The sequence below is a fragment of the Sorex fumeus genome, unplaced genomic scaffold, assembly GCF_029834395.1.
Source record: "Sorex fumeus unplaced genomic scaffold, SorFum_2.1 ptg000029l, whole genome shotgun sequence".
Lineage (NCBI taxonomy): Eukaryota > Metazoa > Chordata > Mammalia > Eulipotyphla > Soricidae > Sorex > Sorex fumeus.
Window position 1 is genome coordinate 18,767,394 of NW_026606086.1, and position 18,102 is coordinate 18,785,495.

The window sequence follows — 18,102 nt, forward strand, 5'->3', positions numbered from 1 at the left end:
CGCATGCAAAGCCCTACCCACTGTGCTATCCTCCAGCCCATCTGTTTTCATACCTTAAGAAAAAGGCAAAACCCACATTTTTCTCTTTTTACTAAGTTTATAAGAAATATCTGAATATAATTGTTAATATAATTGATAAATGACACTTCCTGGATATGGAGAAATAGGGAGACACAGAAATACAACTCTGCAGTGGTCTTTATATTTGTCCATGACTGACGTGTGTGGCTTTGCTCAACACATTTTCTCAATCACAGGCAGAAGATTTTCGCAGACTCTGGAAAACTCCACCTCGAGAGAAAGCAGGCTTCTTTCACAATGTCAGAAAATCTGATCCAGAGAGAGGCATCGAGAGAGTGGGAAGGTACTTGAATTTATAAAGAGCCCGGTGTTGGTGGTGTTCTGGGTGTTGCTGTGCATTCATGTTTTAAATGAGGTTGGAAAACCAAATCATAACTGTGGCCCAGTGATAGTTTCCAGGAAGCATGTACTGGGAAACTTGGGGGGCTTTGGGTTTTTTTGTTTTGTTTTGTTTTTCAGTTATAGAGATCAAACCCAGGATCTCCCACACAAAAGACAAATGCTCTATCACTGCACTACATCTCTGGCTGTCAGGGATTTTTTTTTTTTAAAACCTTTTTGTGTCACACCTGGCGATGCATAGGAATTACTCCTGGCTCATGCACTCAGGAATTACTCTTGGCAGTGCTCGGTGGACCATATGGGATGCAGGGTCTGCCGCATGCAAGGCAAATGCCCTACCCTCTGTGCTATCCTTGTTTGTTTGTTTGTTTGTTTGTTTGTTTTATTGTTTCAGGACAATGTGCAGCAATGCCAGGAATTAACTCCTGGCTCTGCACTCAGGAATTACTCCTGGTGTGCTTGGGGACCACATGGTATTCCGAGGATTAAGTGTTGTACTATCTGATTCTGCTTTCTTTATTAAAATATAGTTCTTTGCAAACATTATACATGTGAGTTTTTTTAATAAAAGCATAAACTCAAAAAGTTGTCCCCAGACCTAGAGTTGCTCTCCATCATATCTAAGAGACATTACATGTTTTTTATCAAATACTTCTGTGGTGCTTTCTTGGCAATAAGGGGAGAGAGAGAGGTGGACTGAAGAGGTTGATGTGCCTAGAAGTTTCTAGTGAAAACAAGTTCTGAAAAGGTCTTCTACAACCGTGAGGCTAAATTAGGGACAGGGGGGCTGTAGCTCAATTGGTAGTACACGTGTAGCATTTGTGAAATTCTGAATTTGGTCATTACAATGTACAGTTTCACTCAATGTTTCATAGTGTCTTCTAAAAACGATTTCTAAGTTTTTATATGCATGGCCCATACCAAAATCATGTCCTGCTGGGATGTAGCTCAGCAGTAGAGCCTGGCATGTGTGACACCCTGGATTCAATTCCTGGCATAGCAAAAAGAAGAGAAAAACGGGTATCAATCTGGCACTCCCATCATAAAGTGCCTATTTATGTGTAGTTACTTATTTTCTGGTTCTGTGCTGGTTCCATAACTGATTTGTTGTGTTTCATTCTTACAGAGAGCTAGCTCATGAACTGAGGTATCCCTGGGCTGAATACTGGGACTTTCTTGACTGTTTTGTTGACCTTTCCTCCCCGGAGGGCTTACAGAAATTAGAAGAGTATTTCCACCAGCAGGAAGAAAGCAGAAAGGCCCAACAAGAAATGAGAGAAAATGAAGCTTGTCATTCAGAGAAAGCCTCTGCCTCTGGTGAGAACATGGGTGTCTTCTCATGGACATGCGAACACCTGCTGTTTGTTCGGTGCTATCAATCTGGCACAGTAGACAGATACTCTCCAGTTTGCCCTTGACCTTGTTTCCCCTCTTACTTCTCTGCTTTTGAAGGAGGAAAGCCGCTCCTGCAACTTTATTTCTGTTTTGTACAGTCCTGCCTGCCTTTTCCTAGAGAGTAATACAGGTGCTTTTCTACCTTAGAATCTGAGAAGGTAGTTCTGTATGAGAGCGATTTGTAGTTGGTTATAGAGATTCGCAGCTATGCTTAGATAGTGATTATTTACAGGTATCTGTACCTCTGAAGAATTGTTTTCTTCCCCTCAGGTCATCCTAGCAGTTCCATTTCTGTAAGGACATTTCTAGGTGAAGATGATAACATGAGCTTGGAAGAAATTAAAAATCGGCAAAATACAGCACGTAATAAGACCCATCCCACAGTTGGTGCTTTTGGAGATTCCAACATCCTTCCTTTGGAGCAGAATATGGATCTTATAGAAGTCTCAACCCCAAACAGTTCCCAGGGTAACAAAAATGGCTTTTATAGCCCTCCAAGCAGCAACAAGACCCTGGAAGGGAAAAGAACAAAGGCCTCCGGTGCACAGGAAGACCTCTTATCACCTGTCTCCACTTTGACTGTTGAGTTTGATAAACTGAATTTGCAGAATCTAGGAAGAGACTTTTCTAAGTTGAGAGCAAGTAAAAATGTGGAAGCTGGAGAAAAGACACTGACATCAAAATTAGACACAAAAGAAAGTGACTTCTTAGTATCACCTGCTGCTACAGGCAACCTCAGAAAGAAACAGATAATGATGGAGAGCGAAGTGTCAGCTGGAATTGCTGAACTGTGCCTGGATCCCAACCATCCTGGGCAGGAGACCCAACACCACAGCACTTCTACACCCTCAGAGCCCCTGAGGATCCCTACCATCCAAAGACTCTTCCTCTTGGGGTATGAGTTTACATGAACATTCCTTGGTATGACCATAAAGAAGAGGGATAGGCACACTGGGAATACTAGGAGCAATATGAGTGTGTGGGGCCCTGTTGGCACATGGTCCACTCATAACTTGCAGACCTGTCCTTGTTTCCATTTCATGAAGGTGTAGAATCTCAGTGTCCTAACGTTCCCACATTGATGGAAGGACAGTTCTCTTCCACACACGTTCCAGGGAAATAATCATCCCATACTCACTGAACTATCTTAGGAGATTAGTTTTAGGCAGAAAGACAGTCTTAACAGTGGCCTTTATCTCAAGTGACACACTACCTTTGGAGTGGAAATACACAAACTCACTTTTCCTGCAGTACAGCAAAACATTGGAGATTTCCACATGAAAGAGAGAGTGTCTTGTCTTAGTTTCTCTGCTGCCTGTATGGCAGTCCTGATGTTGCTGAGGTGTGGTGGGGACATCATCACATGTGTTTGCATGCCATTGTGTTTTGAATAAGGAGGGCATTAGTGCAGAATTGTGTTCTTAATCATAAACTGTCTGCTCTCTTCTGATGTCCTTTAGAGAGGAGCCCTCAAAGCTGGATCGAGATGTTCTAGCAGCTTTAGAATGTATAGATGTGGACCCGAACAAGTACCCTACTGTGCACAGATGGAGGAGCACCGTTCTGTGCTACTCACCTTCGGACAGACAGAGGTACTTCAGGTTGGGGGAACCTCTGCTATGGGGAATGCTATGGGGAATAATCCAGTCTGGTCTAATGAACATATTGGTTCATTTGTACCACTTGTCAGCCTCTTTGTTATCTAAGCTAACAAGACTGCCCTGATATGTGGCCACATTCAGCAGCCTTACACAGAGGTCTGCAATTGGGGTTCATGTTGAAAGTCACGAGCTGTTCCTTTGGGGGCCCATAATTCTCAAGCACAGAGTAACTATTCTTGGAGAGGTTCAGGTCTTGTCATTTCTACTCTCCTTGTCCCAAGTACCTCGCCAGATGGTATTGGGACCTGGGTTATTGCACCTGTGCTGACAGATTTTTCTGGGTTTCCTCAGCTGGCCCAGCCCTGCACTGAAAGGGAGGTCGAAGTCTCAGCAGACAGATCTTGGTCACCCTTCCAACTGCAGCCCGGGGAGAAGCAGTCCTGTGGTCAACAGCCCTGGGAAGCCCAGCACTGCCTTGTATTCCCCTGGTGTGGGCAGCCCTGGGCGCTACAGTCCTGCAAATGGGAGCCACCTCCGCAGAATGACACTCCTGGCCCAGCCTGCTGGCTCATAGGGCTCTTACTGTTGTTGTTGTTGTTGTTGTTGTTGCTTTGTTGTTGTTGTTGTTTAATAAGGGTAATATGTTTATTACCAAAATGTCATAAAAGAACATATTCTGGTTAATCTTATTTTGAAGGTGAGAGTTTTAGAGAATGCACATGTTCTGTGTACATTGATATTTTGAGAAGTTGATGAAAGCTAACTCGGATACAAATTTCCTGAAAACTGCCTATGTGGTAATGTTACAGAATTCACCATGGTAGCCACAGTGCTAGGCTGCACAGCAGTAAAGATGAATTTGGTCCCACCTTTGTTTTCTCGCAAAAATCCTCTGTGTGGCCAGTCCACCCAGTTGAGTAGAGGAAGTGACTAGGTCATTGTAAACAGTACTTATAATTTGGGCCATTAAGATGTGAATCAGGGGCCAGAAGAATTCGGAAAGTCTTATAACCATTGAGGAGGCTATGCAAATGGCCACACAGGACTTTGCAGCAACCCCAGCATTCATCAGTGCTGGGGCTTGACATGTTTGTAATGTCTTAATACATTAAAGAGTCTGTAAACTCTACTTTCAAAATGTATTTAAGGGGGCTGGAGAAATAGCACAGCGGGTAGAGTATTTGCCTTGCGTGCGGCCGACCCGGGTTTGATTCCCAGCATCCCATATAGTCCCCTGAGCACCGCCAGGAGTAACTCCTGAGTGCAGAGCCAGGAGTAACCCCTGTGCATCGCTGGGTGTGATCCAAAAAGCAAAAAAAAAAAAAAATGTATTTAGGGTTCATATCAGTTGAGTTTTCTTCATAAAAATAATACGTTTTAATAACTAGAGGTTTACTTTTGGGTTTTTTGTTTGAGGGGTAGGCACATATGATTGTGCTCAGGACTTACTCTTGACTCTGCACTCACAGTTCACACCTGGCAGGCTCAGGGGAAAATACAGGGTGCTGGGGATCAAAACCAGGTAGGCCATATGCAACACATGGACCTTGCCTACTATAGTGTTTCTCCAGCTCTAGAGGTTTACTTTTGAAAGCTACTTGAGTATTTTATTTCAGTTCCTCTCTTGCTTCTAATCCACCTACAATAAGGGCCCTCTGTGTTGTGGGGATACCTGAGGCCAAAAAGTTCTGTTAAAGGCTGGATTTCCGGGGCTGGAGCAATAGCACAGTGGGTAGGACATTTGCCTTGCATGCAACCTACCCGGTTTTGATTCCCAGCATCCCATATGGTCCCCTGAGCACTGCCAGGGGTGGTTCCTGAGTGCAGAGCCAGGAGTAATCCCTGTGTATCGCTGGGTGTGACCCAAAAAGCTAAATAAATGAAGGCTGAATTTCTTCAGCTTTATTATACATGAGGGCTCATACAGAGGTAGTATTGTTATAGCAAGAATCTGCCAGTGCTTTTGGTAATGTAAGTGCCTTTTGTAAATCATTTATTTTCCTGAACTTACCTTTTGAGATTATACTGTGAGACTACTAAGAATCCTTGTTCAAAAAAATCTGAACTGAGTATATTGAAAACTTATTTATTTCATATGACATTGGTCAGGAATATTGGGATCAAGATTTATATTTTAATTCAAAAGGTTACACAGTATTTTCACAGTATTTTAGAGAATGCACATGTTCTGTGTACATTGATATTTTGAGAAGTTGATGAAAGCTAACTCAGATACAAATTTCCTGAAAACTGCCTATGTGGTAATGTTACAGACAACCTGTACATAAGTAATTTAGGAGAGGCCAGGCAATAGTATAGCGGGTATATAGAAGACACTTCCCTACATGCAGTCAACTGGATTCAATCCCTGGCACCCTGTATCATCCCCTGAGCCTACAGAAGTGTTCCCTGAGAGCAGAGCCAGGGGTAAGTCCTAAGCACCACTGGGTATGGCCTAAAAACCAAAAAATTATTTTAAATACCAAAGGCATTTTTTAAAAGGCACCTTTGTTCTCAAGTCAAATACAGGTGTATTCACAGTGATGTTTTCTTTAAACTTTCCCGTACTGTTCTGTATATTATTGTCAGTGTTCAGACAGAAATTAAAATTGGTGAGGCCAGATAGTATAGCAGGTGGGGCCCTCGCTTTGCTTGCAGGCAACTGGTTTCAATCCCTGGCATTCCATATGGACCCCCAAGCACTGCCAGGAGTAATTTCTTAGTGCAAAGCCAGAAGTAATCCCTGAGCATCACCACGTTGGTGCCCCCCCAAACAAAAAAGCATTAAAATTGGTGCTTATACCGCAAATATGCAGACTTCCATGGTTTCCAAAAAATTTTAGAACTCATTGACTGTTCTTATAAAGCACTTCTTATAAAGTGCTCCTGCCTGGTTTCAACAAAGGCATTAACTTATATCCCTAGGTGGTTTTTATGTTTTTTAACTACTTAAATAAATTGTTTTTAAAATCATGTAGTTTTGATTCTAAGCCCTCATAAAGAACACCCTTCCCTCCCCTGAGATAACATGCACCTCTTAGTGAAATATGAAGCAGAGCTGCTAGGAAATTACATAAATATGTAAGATTTGCTGATTTGTATTCTTTTCTTTCCTATTTGTGTCAAATTCACCTAGCCCAGACTTCTTGACTATGGGGTTTTAGGGGTGTGTGTTTGTGTAAGTGCTCTCCCCTTTCTCTACCACAAAGGATAATCAGTTTCACCCTTACTTCCAGTGCCACAGCGATGGTGCTGGGGTACATGCCCACTGCATGTTGCAGGAAAAGACAGTTCACTTTGAATTATTCCTGGTTGTTTCCAAAAGCTCACAGCTTCAGAGGGAATGATGGTAGTGGGATAGTTACTTGTTCGGGTGTGGTTTGAAACATTATTGGATGCAGGATCAGGACATGACACTGCAATAAATCACATGGTTTGTATGTGAGCCTTGATCAATACCCTGCACTGCAGATATTGGATATATTACTGACCCCATCTCCCAAACCACATTGGCTCCCTGGCCTAAGCTGCTTTTCTTGTTTTACACCAACACTTTGCACTGGTGCGCAAATATAAGTATTTTCTAGCTCAGAATCTCATTAAGTGCACTTAATCTTTTTATTTTTGATTTTTTGGTCACATCTACCTCAGTGTTGGGGGTTCACTACTGGTGTGGCTTGGGAGACTATTCTATGCCAGGGGTTAAACTTGTGGCTCCAGCTTGCAAAGCATTTGCTCTAGCCTTTTTTGCTATTTCCCTGGCCACTATTATCCTTTTAACTGTTTCCAGAGAAATTTTTTGTTTTTATTTTTTGGGGGAGGAGGGAATGAGGGAGTTTAGACCGCACACAACAGTGATCAGAGGCTATTCCTGGCTGTGCTTAGGAGCCACCCCTGGTTATGGTGATAGGGATTTGGTTTTTGTTTTGTTTCTAATTTTTATTAGTGAAACACCATGAAGTACAGTTGTAAACTTAGAAATTTTTGTGCCTGGGTTTCAGTTATACAATGATCAAGTACCCATCCCTCCACCAGTGCCGATTCTGGTGGTGGAGATTTGAATTGGGGTTGGCAGGATATGAGACAAGTACCTCAACTCTGGCACTCTGTCCAGCCAGCATTCAAAATTTTTGGTTTTGATTTTGGATTAGACTCAGCAGTGCTCATGGGGTACTCCTTATAGGGCTCCTGCATGCAAAGCATATATGCCAGATATGTAACTGTCTTTCTGGCCATCGAAAGTATTTTGGATAAACATCAACTGCTCCACTGGTTTTGGTTCAGGCTCTCTTGCAGCACACAGCTTCCTGGTGCTGTGTTCATTTGGGCTACTCAGGTATGATTACTGCCTTCCAGAACTTTTTATGTTTGATTTGGGGCCATATCCAGTGGTGCTCCTGACTCTGTGCTCAGGAGTCACTCTAGGCAGTGCTCAGGGGCCTATGGGATGCCAGAGATTGAACCTGGGTCAGCCACGTGCAAGGCAAGGCAAGGCCCTGTTACACTAGCTCTCCAGTCCAGAACTTTGGCTCATGTAAGACGTCACTAGATCCCCATAACTGACCCTGTCACCCCTCTTCCTGGGGATAGTGCAGCTGGTAGGATGCTTGCCTTGCATGCAGCCAAGCTGGGTTTGATCCCCAGCATCCATATGGTCCTTAAGCACCAAGAGAGACCCAAAAACAAAACAGCCTCTTCCTATGCTACTACTCACCTACTATCAGTTCTGCCCCACTTTTCTAACCACTTCTGAGGTTTAAAAAAGGTCTGCAGACTAGAAAGCAAAGTGGCCAACCCCAACCAACTTCTTTATCTTATGATATGGGCCCAAGAGTCCAGCAATGGCTCCAGATGGGCATAAAGTCCAGCCCCTGGCTTATCTACTGAAACTATTTTAGGGCCAGAAGATAGCTCAAAGGGCTAGAGTTCAATCCCAGGTTCAGCCCCACATAGCATATGGTTCCCCAAGCACTGAGCCAGGAAGGAATAGCCCCCTCAGCACTACAAGGCATGGTCCAAAAAGATGCTCAGTCTATTTTCCAGTCTCCTAAAGGTCCAGATGGCAAATGCCTGGTAAGGGATGAGAAAACAATGGGCTGGAGTTTTGCATGCAGGTGGACTCAAGTTCACTCCCTAACATCACATGGTTCTTCTTGGAGACCTCCCCACCTACCCCCAAATCTCTGCACAAAAAACCCAAATAAAAGTCACAATTAAACCTTTGAAAAAACAATAAAATAAAATTTTATAATTATTTCCAAAGTTGACAACAGAAATAAATCAAATATTCCAGCTAATTGCACTGATTGCACAAAGTGTTTATAATCACTTCACAGAAATTATAGTTTTCCAAAATTAACATTTGGGATGTATACATCATGTCAAAATATCATAATCCATAAGTATTGAAGAAGCAAACTTAAGACTGAGCTGCCAGATATTTTAGCAAAACAGGCCCCCTCTGGTTACTAACTCCTGCCGCTCACCTGCCTAGGTGCTCCCAGGTGCTGGAAAGGCCCAGAAAGTTGAGTTCAGGTCTAACTGACGGGGCTTCATAATTTTGGAGTGTGGGACTGGTTTTCAAATCAAGAAGTCAGCTGAGTAAAATCTCTGACAAATATTTGACTTTGACAAAGGGTATACACAAATATATAAATGGAAGCTCAGATGTATGAATCTACATCTCTTGCACTGATGAGCTTTTCCAGCAAGTCTCAGGGTTCATGACTAGCTGTGATCATGACCTAAGACATTCAATGCAAGGTCCATGCAGTGAAGGCCTTTGTCCAATATCCAGTACAAGTCTCCTTAAACCCCACAGGCCAGTCCTGGGAGACATGAAGGTAACAGATAGATGATCTGAGCTGAATGTTTCCCTTTTTCATCCTAAGTCACCAGTGCTAAAATACACATTTAAGTAGTTCTTTTCCACCACCTTGTTCTGGAGAAATGAAATATATATAGAGTGGCCTGTGAGGAAGACACCACAAGAAAGCTAGGCAATGGGCTGGGGCAGAGTGCAGGACCAGCCCTCAGGAGCGTGAGATCTTGTCAGGAGGCATGAATCCTGTGTCCCCGAGGGTCCTGAGCGCTACTCGGCCATCAGGCCGAACTACCAAGTGGGTGATGCTGCCGTTGTTGAGGGAAAGGCGGAGCCAGCCTTCAGGAGGGAACTGCAGAGCCCTGAGGAAGAGAAAGAAGGAAGAATGGGGAGTCCTCTTTACAATGGGTCCATAAAAAACCACCTTTTCCTCTGTTTCACGAAAGGGGCTTTGTAGAGGGGAAAGCTGTTGCCTGATGCAAATCCCATTCATAAACAAGGGCAGGGCCAGAGCTCAGCCAGTTTTTGGTATGAGATCAACCCTAGATGTGCATGTGAGTCAGAACCATAGTAATTTGCAGATACAGCTCATTTTTCTCCCCATGGCAATATAAGCTGCTTATACAGCAGCTGCTTTCTAGTAAAGTAATTCATGTTTGTTGAAGAGACTGGCATTACTGCCACTTCTAAGCCACCAAACAGCCCCTGTGTCTTGGTGCTGGCACACTGCCACCACTCTATGGTTCCTTGCAGCCATCATTTCCCCTTGTAGACTTCAGAGGATTCTTCTCAGTCTGATCATGCACTCCTACACTAACCAGCACAAAGTCTCTTTGTAAACCACGGTGACTCATTTTTACACAGCACAGAAAGCACCCCAGGCTCACTCTCAAGTGCTCCAAGTAGCAAACAGTATGACCCACAGAAGCTAGCATTTTGCTGAAGAGAAGAAGGAGATGAGGTCTCATCTAGAAAAGCTGGCTTTTAAGGCTCATCTAGAAAAGATGGCTGGTGACCATCCTGAGACCTTTCTCCCTTTTTCCCATCCCTTTCTCATTTCTCAGGATGGTGCCCCTAGACCCAGCACAATCCTGTTCCCCCATGGCCTCATCAAAAAGTCGGAGGTCCAGGACAGGGAGGAAAGGCCCCTACTGTGGACAGCTGACCATGCTGTGCTGCCCTGCCTTTGTCAGACTAATCACACAAGAAAAGCCCCCAGCCACTGAGTACCTGATATTCTAGCAGACTTGGGAGGAAATGGAACTTGTTTAAACAACTAAGCACACAGAAAACCACATCATACAAAGGGCCCTCCGCCTTGCTGACAAGGGTCCTAGAACTTTTCTGGTCTGGTGCCAGAAGCAGGGGAGGTGGGCAGGTCAAAAGGGAGCACCCAACATCCAGTGCTGGTTCAGACAACAACCCACAGAACAAAATTAAGATCCACAAGTCTAAAATTCATCCAAACACAGTAGAATAAGACTGAGGCTGAGTCTTTTTTTTTTCCCCCTTTTGAACTGGGCAAACCCAGCGGTGCTCAGGGAACTATATATGGTTCCAGGAATCTGAACCAGATTCAGAGCCACTGCAGCCATATTCAAGTGCCTTCCCTCCTATACTCTCTCTAGCCAGTACAGAGACTAAGTCAGTTCTTACAGAAAGAATTCCAAGTAACAAAGGGAAATATAAAATACCATCAGAAAGCCAGAGCAATAGTACAGGAGGTACTATGTTTGCCTTGCACGAGGCTGACCTGGGATCAATCCCCAGCACTACATATGGGTCCCCTGAGTCCCACCAGAAGTAATAATCCCTGAGTACCACCAGGTGTGGCCCAAAAAAAGAAAAACAAAATGGCCATTGGGCCTCAAGAATACTTATTGCCCACAGGTACTAAAATCAGTCAACCTGAGCCTAAGAGCAAGTACAGAAGATCAGGTGCTTGCCTTGCAGGTGACCAACCAACCATGATTAGATCTGGACACCATATATCATTCCCCAAGTCACACCTGAACACAGAGAAAGAAATATTAAAAAACTAACCACATAAAACATTCAGATGGCCAAAGAAATAGTACAGTGGGTGAAGCACTGGTCTTGCAAGTGGCTGACGCCGGTTCACTCCCTGTTACCACATATAGTCTCCCAAGCACCACCAGGCATGATCCCTAAACACACCAGATGTGGCCCAAACACCAAAATCAAAAACATCAGCCCCCGAAAAATCATGATGAGGAAGGACAAGGAGCTGTGCCATGCTGGCAAGGGCAGAAATGGGCCAGGTGCTTACAAAGACCCTCACCGGCACACTATGTAGCGGATGACATTGGCGTGACAGATGAAGATCTCAAAACTGTCCTCCTGCTGCTTGGCATCCGCTCGATGGATGTAGTTACGAAAGGCAGCCTCGATCCGGGCTCCATCTTCATAATACTGCTGAGGGCAGAAAAAGGAACGGAAGCATGAAGGTGTCCAGAAAACATCAAGTCCAGTCACCAAAGGAACAGAAGAGGGCTAGAAGGGGAAAGGGAGAGACAATAACACAATTGAGGACGAGTTCTTACCACTGCCTCTGGCTTCCAGTGAGACACAGGTGGGTCCGGCTCAATGGGGGCACCTTCCCTCAGCAAGTCTGTGCTAACTCTGCTGACACCTGCAAGAAGCAAAGTCCCCCTCCTCACCACCCACCCCTCCCCATTCCTTCAGTATTCTGCCTGGGGCCCAGAACTGGGAGCCTGCTCACTCCCACCCTGCTGAGGGACTCGCTCACCTGGAAGGTGTTTGCTGATGATGTCAGTGGTTTCTATTGCGCGGGTCATAGAGGAATGGACAATTTTATTAAACTTCAATCCCAAGCTTGCAAGTCGAAGACCAGTTAGTTCAGCTTGTTCCCGCCCTTGAATATGGAATACACCAGAGAATTACATGAAACTAGCTGGAATCGCTAATTTACTTCACAAATACTTCAGTCCTTACCAAGTACCATAAGGCAGGTCCTCCTAAGACTTGGGCTGAACTGGGGGATGAAGCACTCAACGGGTAAAAGTAACTTCATTAGTGTCCAATGACCACTGGCACCACAGGGAAGAACACTAACAGTGACCAAGACTGAGGACTCTGGAAATTTGGAGGGACCCTGTTTCCTACTCAAGGTCTCTCACACCTTTCCTTCTCAACTCTGTCAAGACTGTGTGTTGAGGGGCTGGAGTGATAGCACAGCGGGTAGGGCGTTTGCCTTGCACGCGAACAACCCATGTTCAATTCCCAGCATCCCATATGGTCCCCCGAGCACCACCAGTAGTAATTCCTGAGTGCAAGAGCCAGGAGTAACCCCTGTGCATCGCCGGGTGTGACCCAAAACGCAAAAAAGAAAAAAAAGAAAGGAAATGACTGTGTGTTGACTTGGAGAGCCACTGAATGGTCGATCTTACAATAGTCAGAGATAAAAAACCAATGACCTCAGTGACAATAGGTACAAACTGATGCAAAGGCAAATACTTAAATGCAGTAACTTTTTACTTCTCTGCCACAGAGCTTAACACTACTGTAACCATATTGCTGTAACCATAATAAACTTTTAAAAAGATAAATACTCAAGGCTAGGGAAAGTATAGTGGAAAGGGCACTTGCCTTGCAAGTGGCTAAGCCTGGTTCAATCCCTAGCACCCCACATGGTTCCTTGAGCCACACTAGGCATGGTCCCCGAGCGCAAAGCCAGAAGTAAGCCCTGAGCACCACCAGATGTGGCCCAAAACAAAGAAAAGACAAATACATTATTCATGTATATCTCAGAATATAGATGAAAATACCACTAAAAAGCTCACTTCAGGGGGCCAAAGATACAGTACAGGGGGTAAAGTGTTTGCCTTGCACACAGCCACCCAGATTCAATCCCCAGCATCCCATATGGCACCTTGAGCTTGCCAGGAATGATTCCAGAATTCTGAACCAGCAGTAACCCCTGCACATTGACAGGTAGGTCACTGTCACTGTCCTCCCGTTGTTCATTGATTTGCTCAAGCAGGCACCGTATGAACCAAAAACCAAAAATTAATAAAACTACCTCAGACCACCTTAGATTTTCTCTCCTAGAAACTTCTCCCATGAAATTATTTACACATTTAAAAAAAAAAAACTTCTCCTATGGATACACTTGCACACAGGCAGAGGGCCATTCTGGTAGCACTGCACAAGCAACACTGCAGCAGGAATGATAGATATGCTTTCTCTACATCCACCAACTCCAAAGCTGAATCTAGACCCACAGATCTGCAAATTAAGTCAAGTAAAATGTAGTACCTTCCCCTCCAGACAAGAAAAGTACCCTTGGGATATTCCTTGAACAAAACATGTGCAAGCAAGAGCCTAAATAGTATTTTTCAAAATTAAGGACATTTTAAGAGATTATGAGAATGGAGTAGTGAACTAGGGGGAAAAGGCTCTTGCCTTGCATACAGTTGACCCAAGTTTGATCCCTAACACTGCACATAATCCTCTGAGACCTGCCAGGAATGACCCGAGTACCCGAGAGGCAGAAGTTAGACCTGATCTCTGCTGTGATCCAACACACCCTTCCACTTAAAAACGTCATCTGTGTCAGGCCAAAAAGAGGCTGAATGTACTTGGTACTTGGCATACAGGAAGCCCAGATTTGATTCCCAGCTCCACAGGATCCTCCAAGCAACACCCTGATGGACAGGGTACTTGCCCAGAAACTTCCAAAATGGATCAAAAACAAATTGCTTGTCTGTCAGGCTGCCATTACTCCCAGAGCCTGAGAGGAGGCAGACCTGCAATCCTGAGTCCCTCAGCCACATACCCAGGGGCGTCAGGGTGCGGTCCTTTTCCTGGGAGGCCTCCACATGGTATTGGGAGTGCCTGATGAGGAAGATATGCCGAGTAGCCTTGGCTTTGTAGTGGTCGAGCCTGGATGGCAGCTCCTCCTCTCCGGACTCCAAGTTCCTCTTCCGCAGGTTGACCAGGGACAGTGGTTCTCGCCTGATGTTAAAGTACGAAACAATTATGTGTACTCCTGTCATCCTAGAATCTTTCTGCCAAAACGATTCTTTATGTGTTAGTAAACAGCTTGAGAGAAGCCACCCCACACTATTTTCCGCTACCACACTGAAAAGGCCAGCCTCTGAAATACACCTTCCACCCCAAGAGCTGAGCACCAACCTGTTAGGGCAACTTAACACACAACATAGGACAACATAACACACAAAGTCAAGGGACTGAGCAACAATACACACAATCAACCTGGGTTCTATCCCAGAAACCCAATATGGTCCCCTGAGCCCTCCAGGAGTGATCCCTGAGTGTAGAGCCAGGAGTAAGTCCTGAGCACTGGTGGGTATGGCCCAAAAGCCAAAAAAAAAAATTTAAAAAAATTTTTTTAAGATTAAAAATGCTGGGGATAGAAAGATTAACACACGGCTAGGCACTTGCCTTGCAAGCAGCAGACCCAGGTTCAATTCCTGACACCCCATATGACCAGCTAAGATCACCAGGTAAGCCCTGATCACCACAGAGCTGGGGATCCACGCACGAAAAACCTGCACTTTGGCCCTCTGAGCCCTCTCCCTGGTCTAAACAGGCACATTTTAAGTATTCGGGACGAGGGACAGAAGCTACCACACTGGAGATTCAGGAAGAGTGTGCCTCTTCATCACAGGAAGTCTGCTGTGTGGCACACCAGGCAAAACAGCTAAGTGGAGCAGAGCAGGGAGCCTGGGGAAGGCCTATCTGGTGGCCCTTGTAAGTTTCGTGTCTGCTGTTCCAGCAGGGGCGCGGGAAAGGAAAGGCTGCGCCTCCCTGCCGCGGGAGGACGAGTGGCCGAGGCTTTCTGAGAGGAGCAGCGGCTCGGGCCACGCACACCTGGTGCCAGGAGCACGGCCTGGTTGCGACGCCACCTTAGCAGTCGGTGGGAGCGTCTGGCGCACCAGGCTTCGCTGCAGACGAGGGTTCCCGCAGGGCCAGGCCTGGCGAGCAGACAGCGGCAGCAGCTCTGCCAAAAAAGCCGCTGGGAAACCGAACGCACGCCGGTTCTTCAACCTCGGAAAATGTTTCCTTTTCCCCCTTGGGCATTTGAACCCCGCTCCGGATCTAAATATAACCAAGATTCCGAAGGAGGCGTTTTCCCAGCACGAGAGCCACCTTCCAGGGCCGGATAACGACGCTGACGCTTGGGCCTCCCCCGCTCCCCGGGGATGGAGGGAGGGAAGCAGGGGCGGCCCCGGGCACGCGGCCCGAGGGGGCTGCGGCTCCGAGCCCCCAAGCGGCCGGGCCCCGAAAGTCGCCGCCCCCGCCGCCCCCGCCGCGCACCTGTCCCAGTTGGGGTCCCAGACGCCCGGCCGGGGGCGTACGGGCCCCGGCCCCAGCGGCAGCTCAGTCCCGCGCGGCTCCGCGTCGCCGCCCCCACGAGGCTTGCCTACCGCCACAGCCGAGAAGAGCACCGCGGCCGAGCCCCCGGCCAGGCCGCAGGCCGCCAGCTGCAGCGCCTGCCGGAACGCCATGCCGCCCGCTCCCGCCCGCCCGCTCAGCGCCCGACGCCGACGGCGCGCCGCTAGGGACACGCCAGGCACTTCCGGCCTCCGCGGCGCGCCGAGACCCCGCCTCCTGCCGGGCGGAGCTGGGGCGCGGGGCGGGGTGGGACCAGGGAGCGGGCCCGAGGCCAGGGCGGGGCCGGGGCGCGGGGGCGTGACCATGGTGCGGAGGCGGGGCCGGGACGCGGGGCACGGAGCGAGGCGGATCTGGGGCGCGGGGCGGGGCCGGGGCGCGGGGCGGGGCGTAGGGCGGATCTGGAGCGCGGGGCGTGGGGCGCGGGGCGGGGCGGGGACGCGGGGCGGGAGGGGCCGGGGCGCGGGGCTGGGGGCCCGAAGCGGGGGTGCGAGTGGGGCTGGGGCTCGGGGCTCGGTTGGGGCGCGGGGCTGGAGGCGCGGCCCCGGCGGCTGCTGGTGCGAGTGTCGCGGCAGGTGCCGAGCAGGTGCCGAGCCGCTGCCGCCCCGCCGGGGGCCGGGAGCCGGGTCCAGGGACCGGCCCGGGAGTACCGGCTGGCCCGGCGCGGTGTGTTTGTGTGGAGCAGAGGAACACGCGTGAGCGTTGTTAGTGCACAGCTCGGTGAGAGCGAGACTTCCCTGGGCCCCGGGGTAAGGCGCTTTCCTGGCACGCGGCAAATGCAGGTTCGTCATCTAATGTGGTCTCCTAGAGAGCACCACGGGCAATGACTCCTGAAAGCACAGTCAGGAGTCAGCCCTGAGCCCCGCCAGGTGTGCCCCACCCCCCCGAAAAATAAATTAAAACCAAAACATGCATATAACATAACCCCACAGCCCTACCAGTGTGTCAGAGTCATCCTTCTCCCTGACTGCCCCCGCATCTCACTGACATGGCAAACTGAATTCTGTAGTGCAGTTCCTAGTTTCTGCAAGCCTGGTGGGTGTCTCGCACCCACAGACTTGGGTCTCCAAGGATTTTCTACCCTGGGGAAGCCCTTGTTCTCTCTTGAACTCACTCCCTCTTTTTTTGTTTTTGGGCTATACCCGGTGACCCAGTTCAATTCCTCTGCCTCTCTCGGAAAGCCCGGCAAGCTACCGAGACTATCTCGCACACAGGGCAAAGCCTGGAAAGCTACCCATGACATATTCGATATGCCAAACACAGTAACAAGTCTCACAATGTTACTGGGCCCGCTCGAGCAAATTGATGAACAACGGGAGGACAGTGACAGTGACCCTGTGATGCTTAGAAATTACGCCTGGGAAAATGAAAATGAGCAAATAGAACAGGTAAACAGCTGAAAGGCTAACATACCAGCCAGCCTCTCAGACAGTCTCTCAGAGGCAAGACCCTTTTCCGTGGCTAATCATTCGTATTGTGGTAAAAGTAAAGTAAAGGCCCTCCCGTTGATCATCAATTTGCTCAAGCGGGCCCAGTAACATCTCCATTGGAGACTTTGTTGTTACTGTGTTTGGCATATCAAATACGTCACGGGGAGCTTGCCATGTGGGCGAGATACTCTTGGTAGCTTGCCGGGCTCTCAGAGAGGGGCGGAGGAATCGAACTTGGGTCGTATTGTGGTAATTTATAATTTAAGGGAAGTTAAGGGGCGGAGTAATCAATAGCACAGCGGATAGGGCGTTTGCCTTGCACGGGGTTGTCCGCCAACCCGAGTTCAATTCCTGCACCCCTCTCGGAGAGCACAGCAAGCTACCAAGAGTATCTCACCTGCGTGGCAAAGCCTGACAAGCTACCCATGACTTATTTGATATGCCAAATACATAACAAGTCTCACAATGTTTCTGGGCCCACTAGAGCAAATCGATGAACGACGGGAGGACAGTGACAGTGAAAGGGAAGTTAAAAAATCTGAGGGCAGGGGGTATGGTGCCACTAGCAGGTCAATCTGTACCTGTGAGGCGAGTGCATCAGCAGCCTGATGGCGCCTTCAGACTTCCAGATACCCTAGAATTGCTGCTGTGCCTTTGGCCAGACCCCAAAAACTTGGGGCAAAGTTTACCAAGAAAGCAAATGGCCAATAGTGGCCAAAAGTTAGGTATGTGGGAGACACACCCACAAACCACCTCAGGCTCAGCTATATAACTGGAGGCATGGCCTCTCTGGTTCCTGATCGAACAGCTTAACGGCCAAGATCCCAGAGACTCAGAAACAAATCTCGAAACCCAGTGGCTTTTGGCAGAAATGCCTAGGACCCCTACAGTAAGTTACTGGCGCTGGGCCAACCCAGGTGGGAATAGGTTTCATCCCTTGGCCTGTTACCCCTGGCGGCCCGGGGAACCTCCTCCAGAGGCCACTGGACAGTCTGGGCCCACAGTGACGAGACATGCAGGGCCTCACGGGATG

At 47.8% G+C, this 18,102-nt stretch overlaps 2 protein-coding genes across 3 annotated transcripts in view; one reads left to right on the forward strand and one right to left on the reverse strand.

Moving 5' to 3' along the window:
- ANKLE2 (ankyrin repeat and LEM domain containing 2) overlaps positions 1–6,471 on the forward strand; it is a 28,174-nt gene extending 21,703 nt beyond the window's left edge. The window contains exons 9-13 of the mRNA XM_056115534.1: positions 258–364; positions 1,550–1,740; positions 2,089–2,713; positions 3,279–3,410; positions 3,771–6,471. Coding sequence (XP_055971509.1) covers positions 258–364; positions 1,550–1,740; positions 2,089–2,713; positions 3,279–3,410; positions 3,771–3,993 — 1,278 coding nt within the window. The 3' untranslated portion in view covers positions 3,994–6,471. The remainder of the gene's footprint in view (positions 1–257; positions 365–1,549; positions 1,741–2,088; positions 2,714–3,278; positions 3,411–3,770) is intronic.
- Positions 6,472–8,632: 2,161 nt separating this feature from the next.
- PGAM5 (PGAM family member 5, mitochondrial serine/threonine protein phosphatase) lies at positions 8,633–15,796 on the reverse strand. 2 transcript variants are annotated; one of them, XM_056115561.1, is made up of 6 exons: positions 15,565–15,796; positions 14,060–14,238; positions 12,011–12,136; positions 11,805–11,893; positions 11,543–11,673; positions 8,633–9,602 (listed from the first exon to the last, which is right to left on the reverse strand). In XM_056115561.1, exons 1-6 carry the CDS (start codon positions 15,753–15,755, stop codon positions 9,452–9,454), a joined length of 867 nt encoding a protein of 288 aa, XP_055971536.1. In that variant the 5' UTR covers positions 15,756–15,796; the 3' UTR covers positions 8,633–9,451. The 2 variants fall into 2 exon arrangements, with proteins under 2 accessions (XP_055971536.1, XP_055971535.1); XM_056115560.1 differs by having other exon boundaries at positions 11,543–11,676; positions 15,565–15,795.
- Between the last annotated feature and the right edge of the window lie 2,306 nt (positions 15,797–18,102).

Excerpts from the sequence above, each read along its gene's own strand:
- PGAM5 (XM_056115560.1), bottom strand. The coding sequence starts at position 15,755 with ATGGCGTTCCGGCAGGCGCTGCAGCTGGCGGCCTGCGGCCTGGCCGGG. Across the intron at positions 11,677-11,804 it reads ACTGGAAGCCAGAGGCAGTG|CAGTATTATGAAGATGGAGC; the intron begins GTAAGAACTCGT and ends TTCTGCCCTCAG. Across the intron at positions 9,603-11,542 it reads ATCCGCTACATAGTGTGCCG|GGCTCTGCAGTTCCCTCCTG; the intron begins GTGAGGGTCTTT and ends TCTCTTCCTCAG.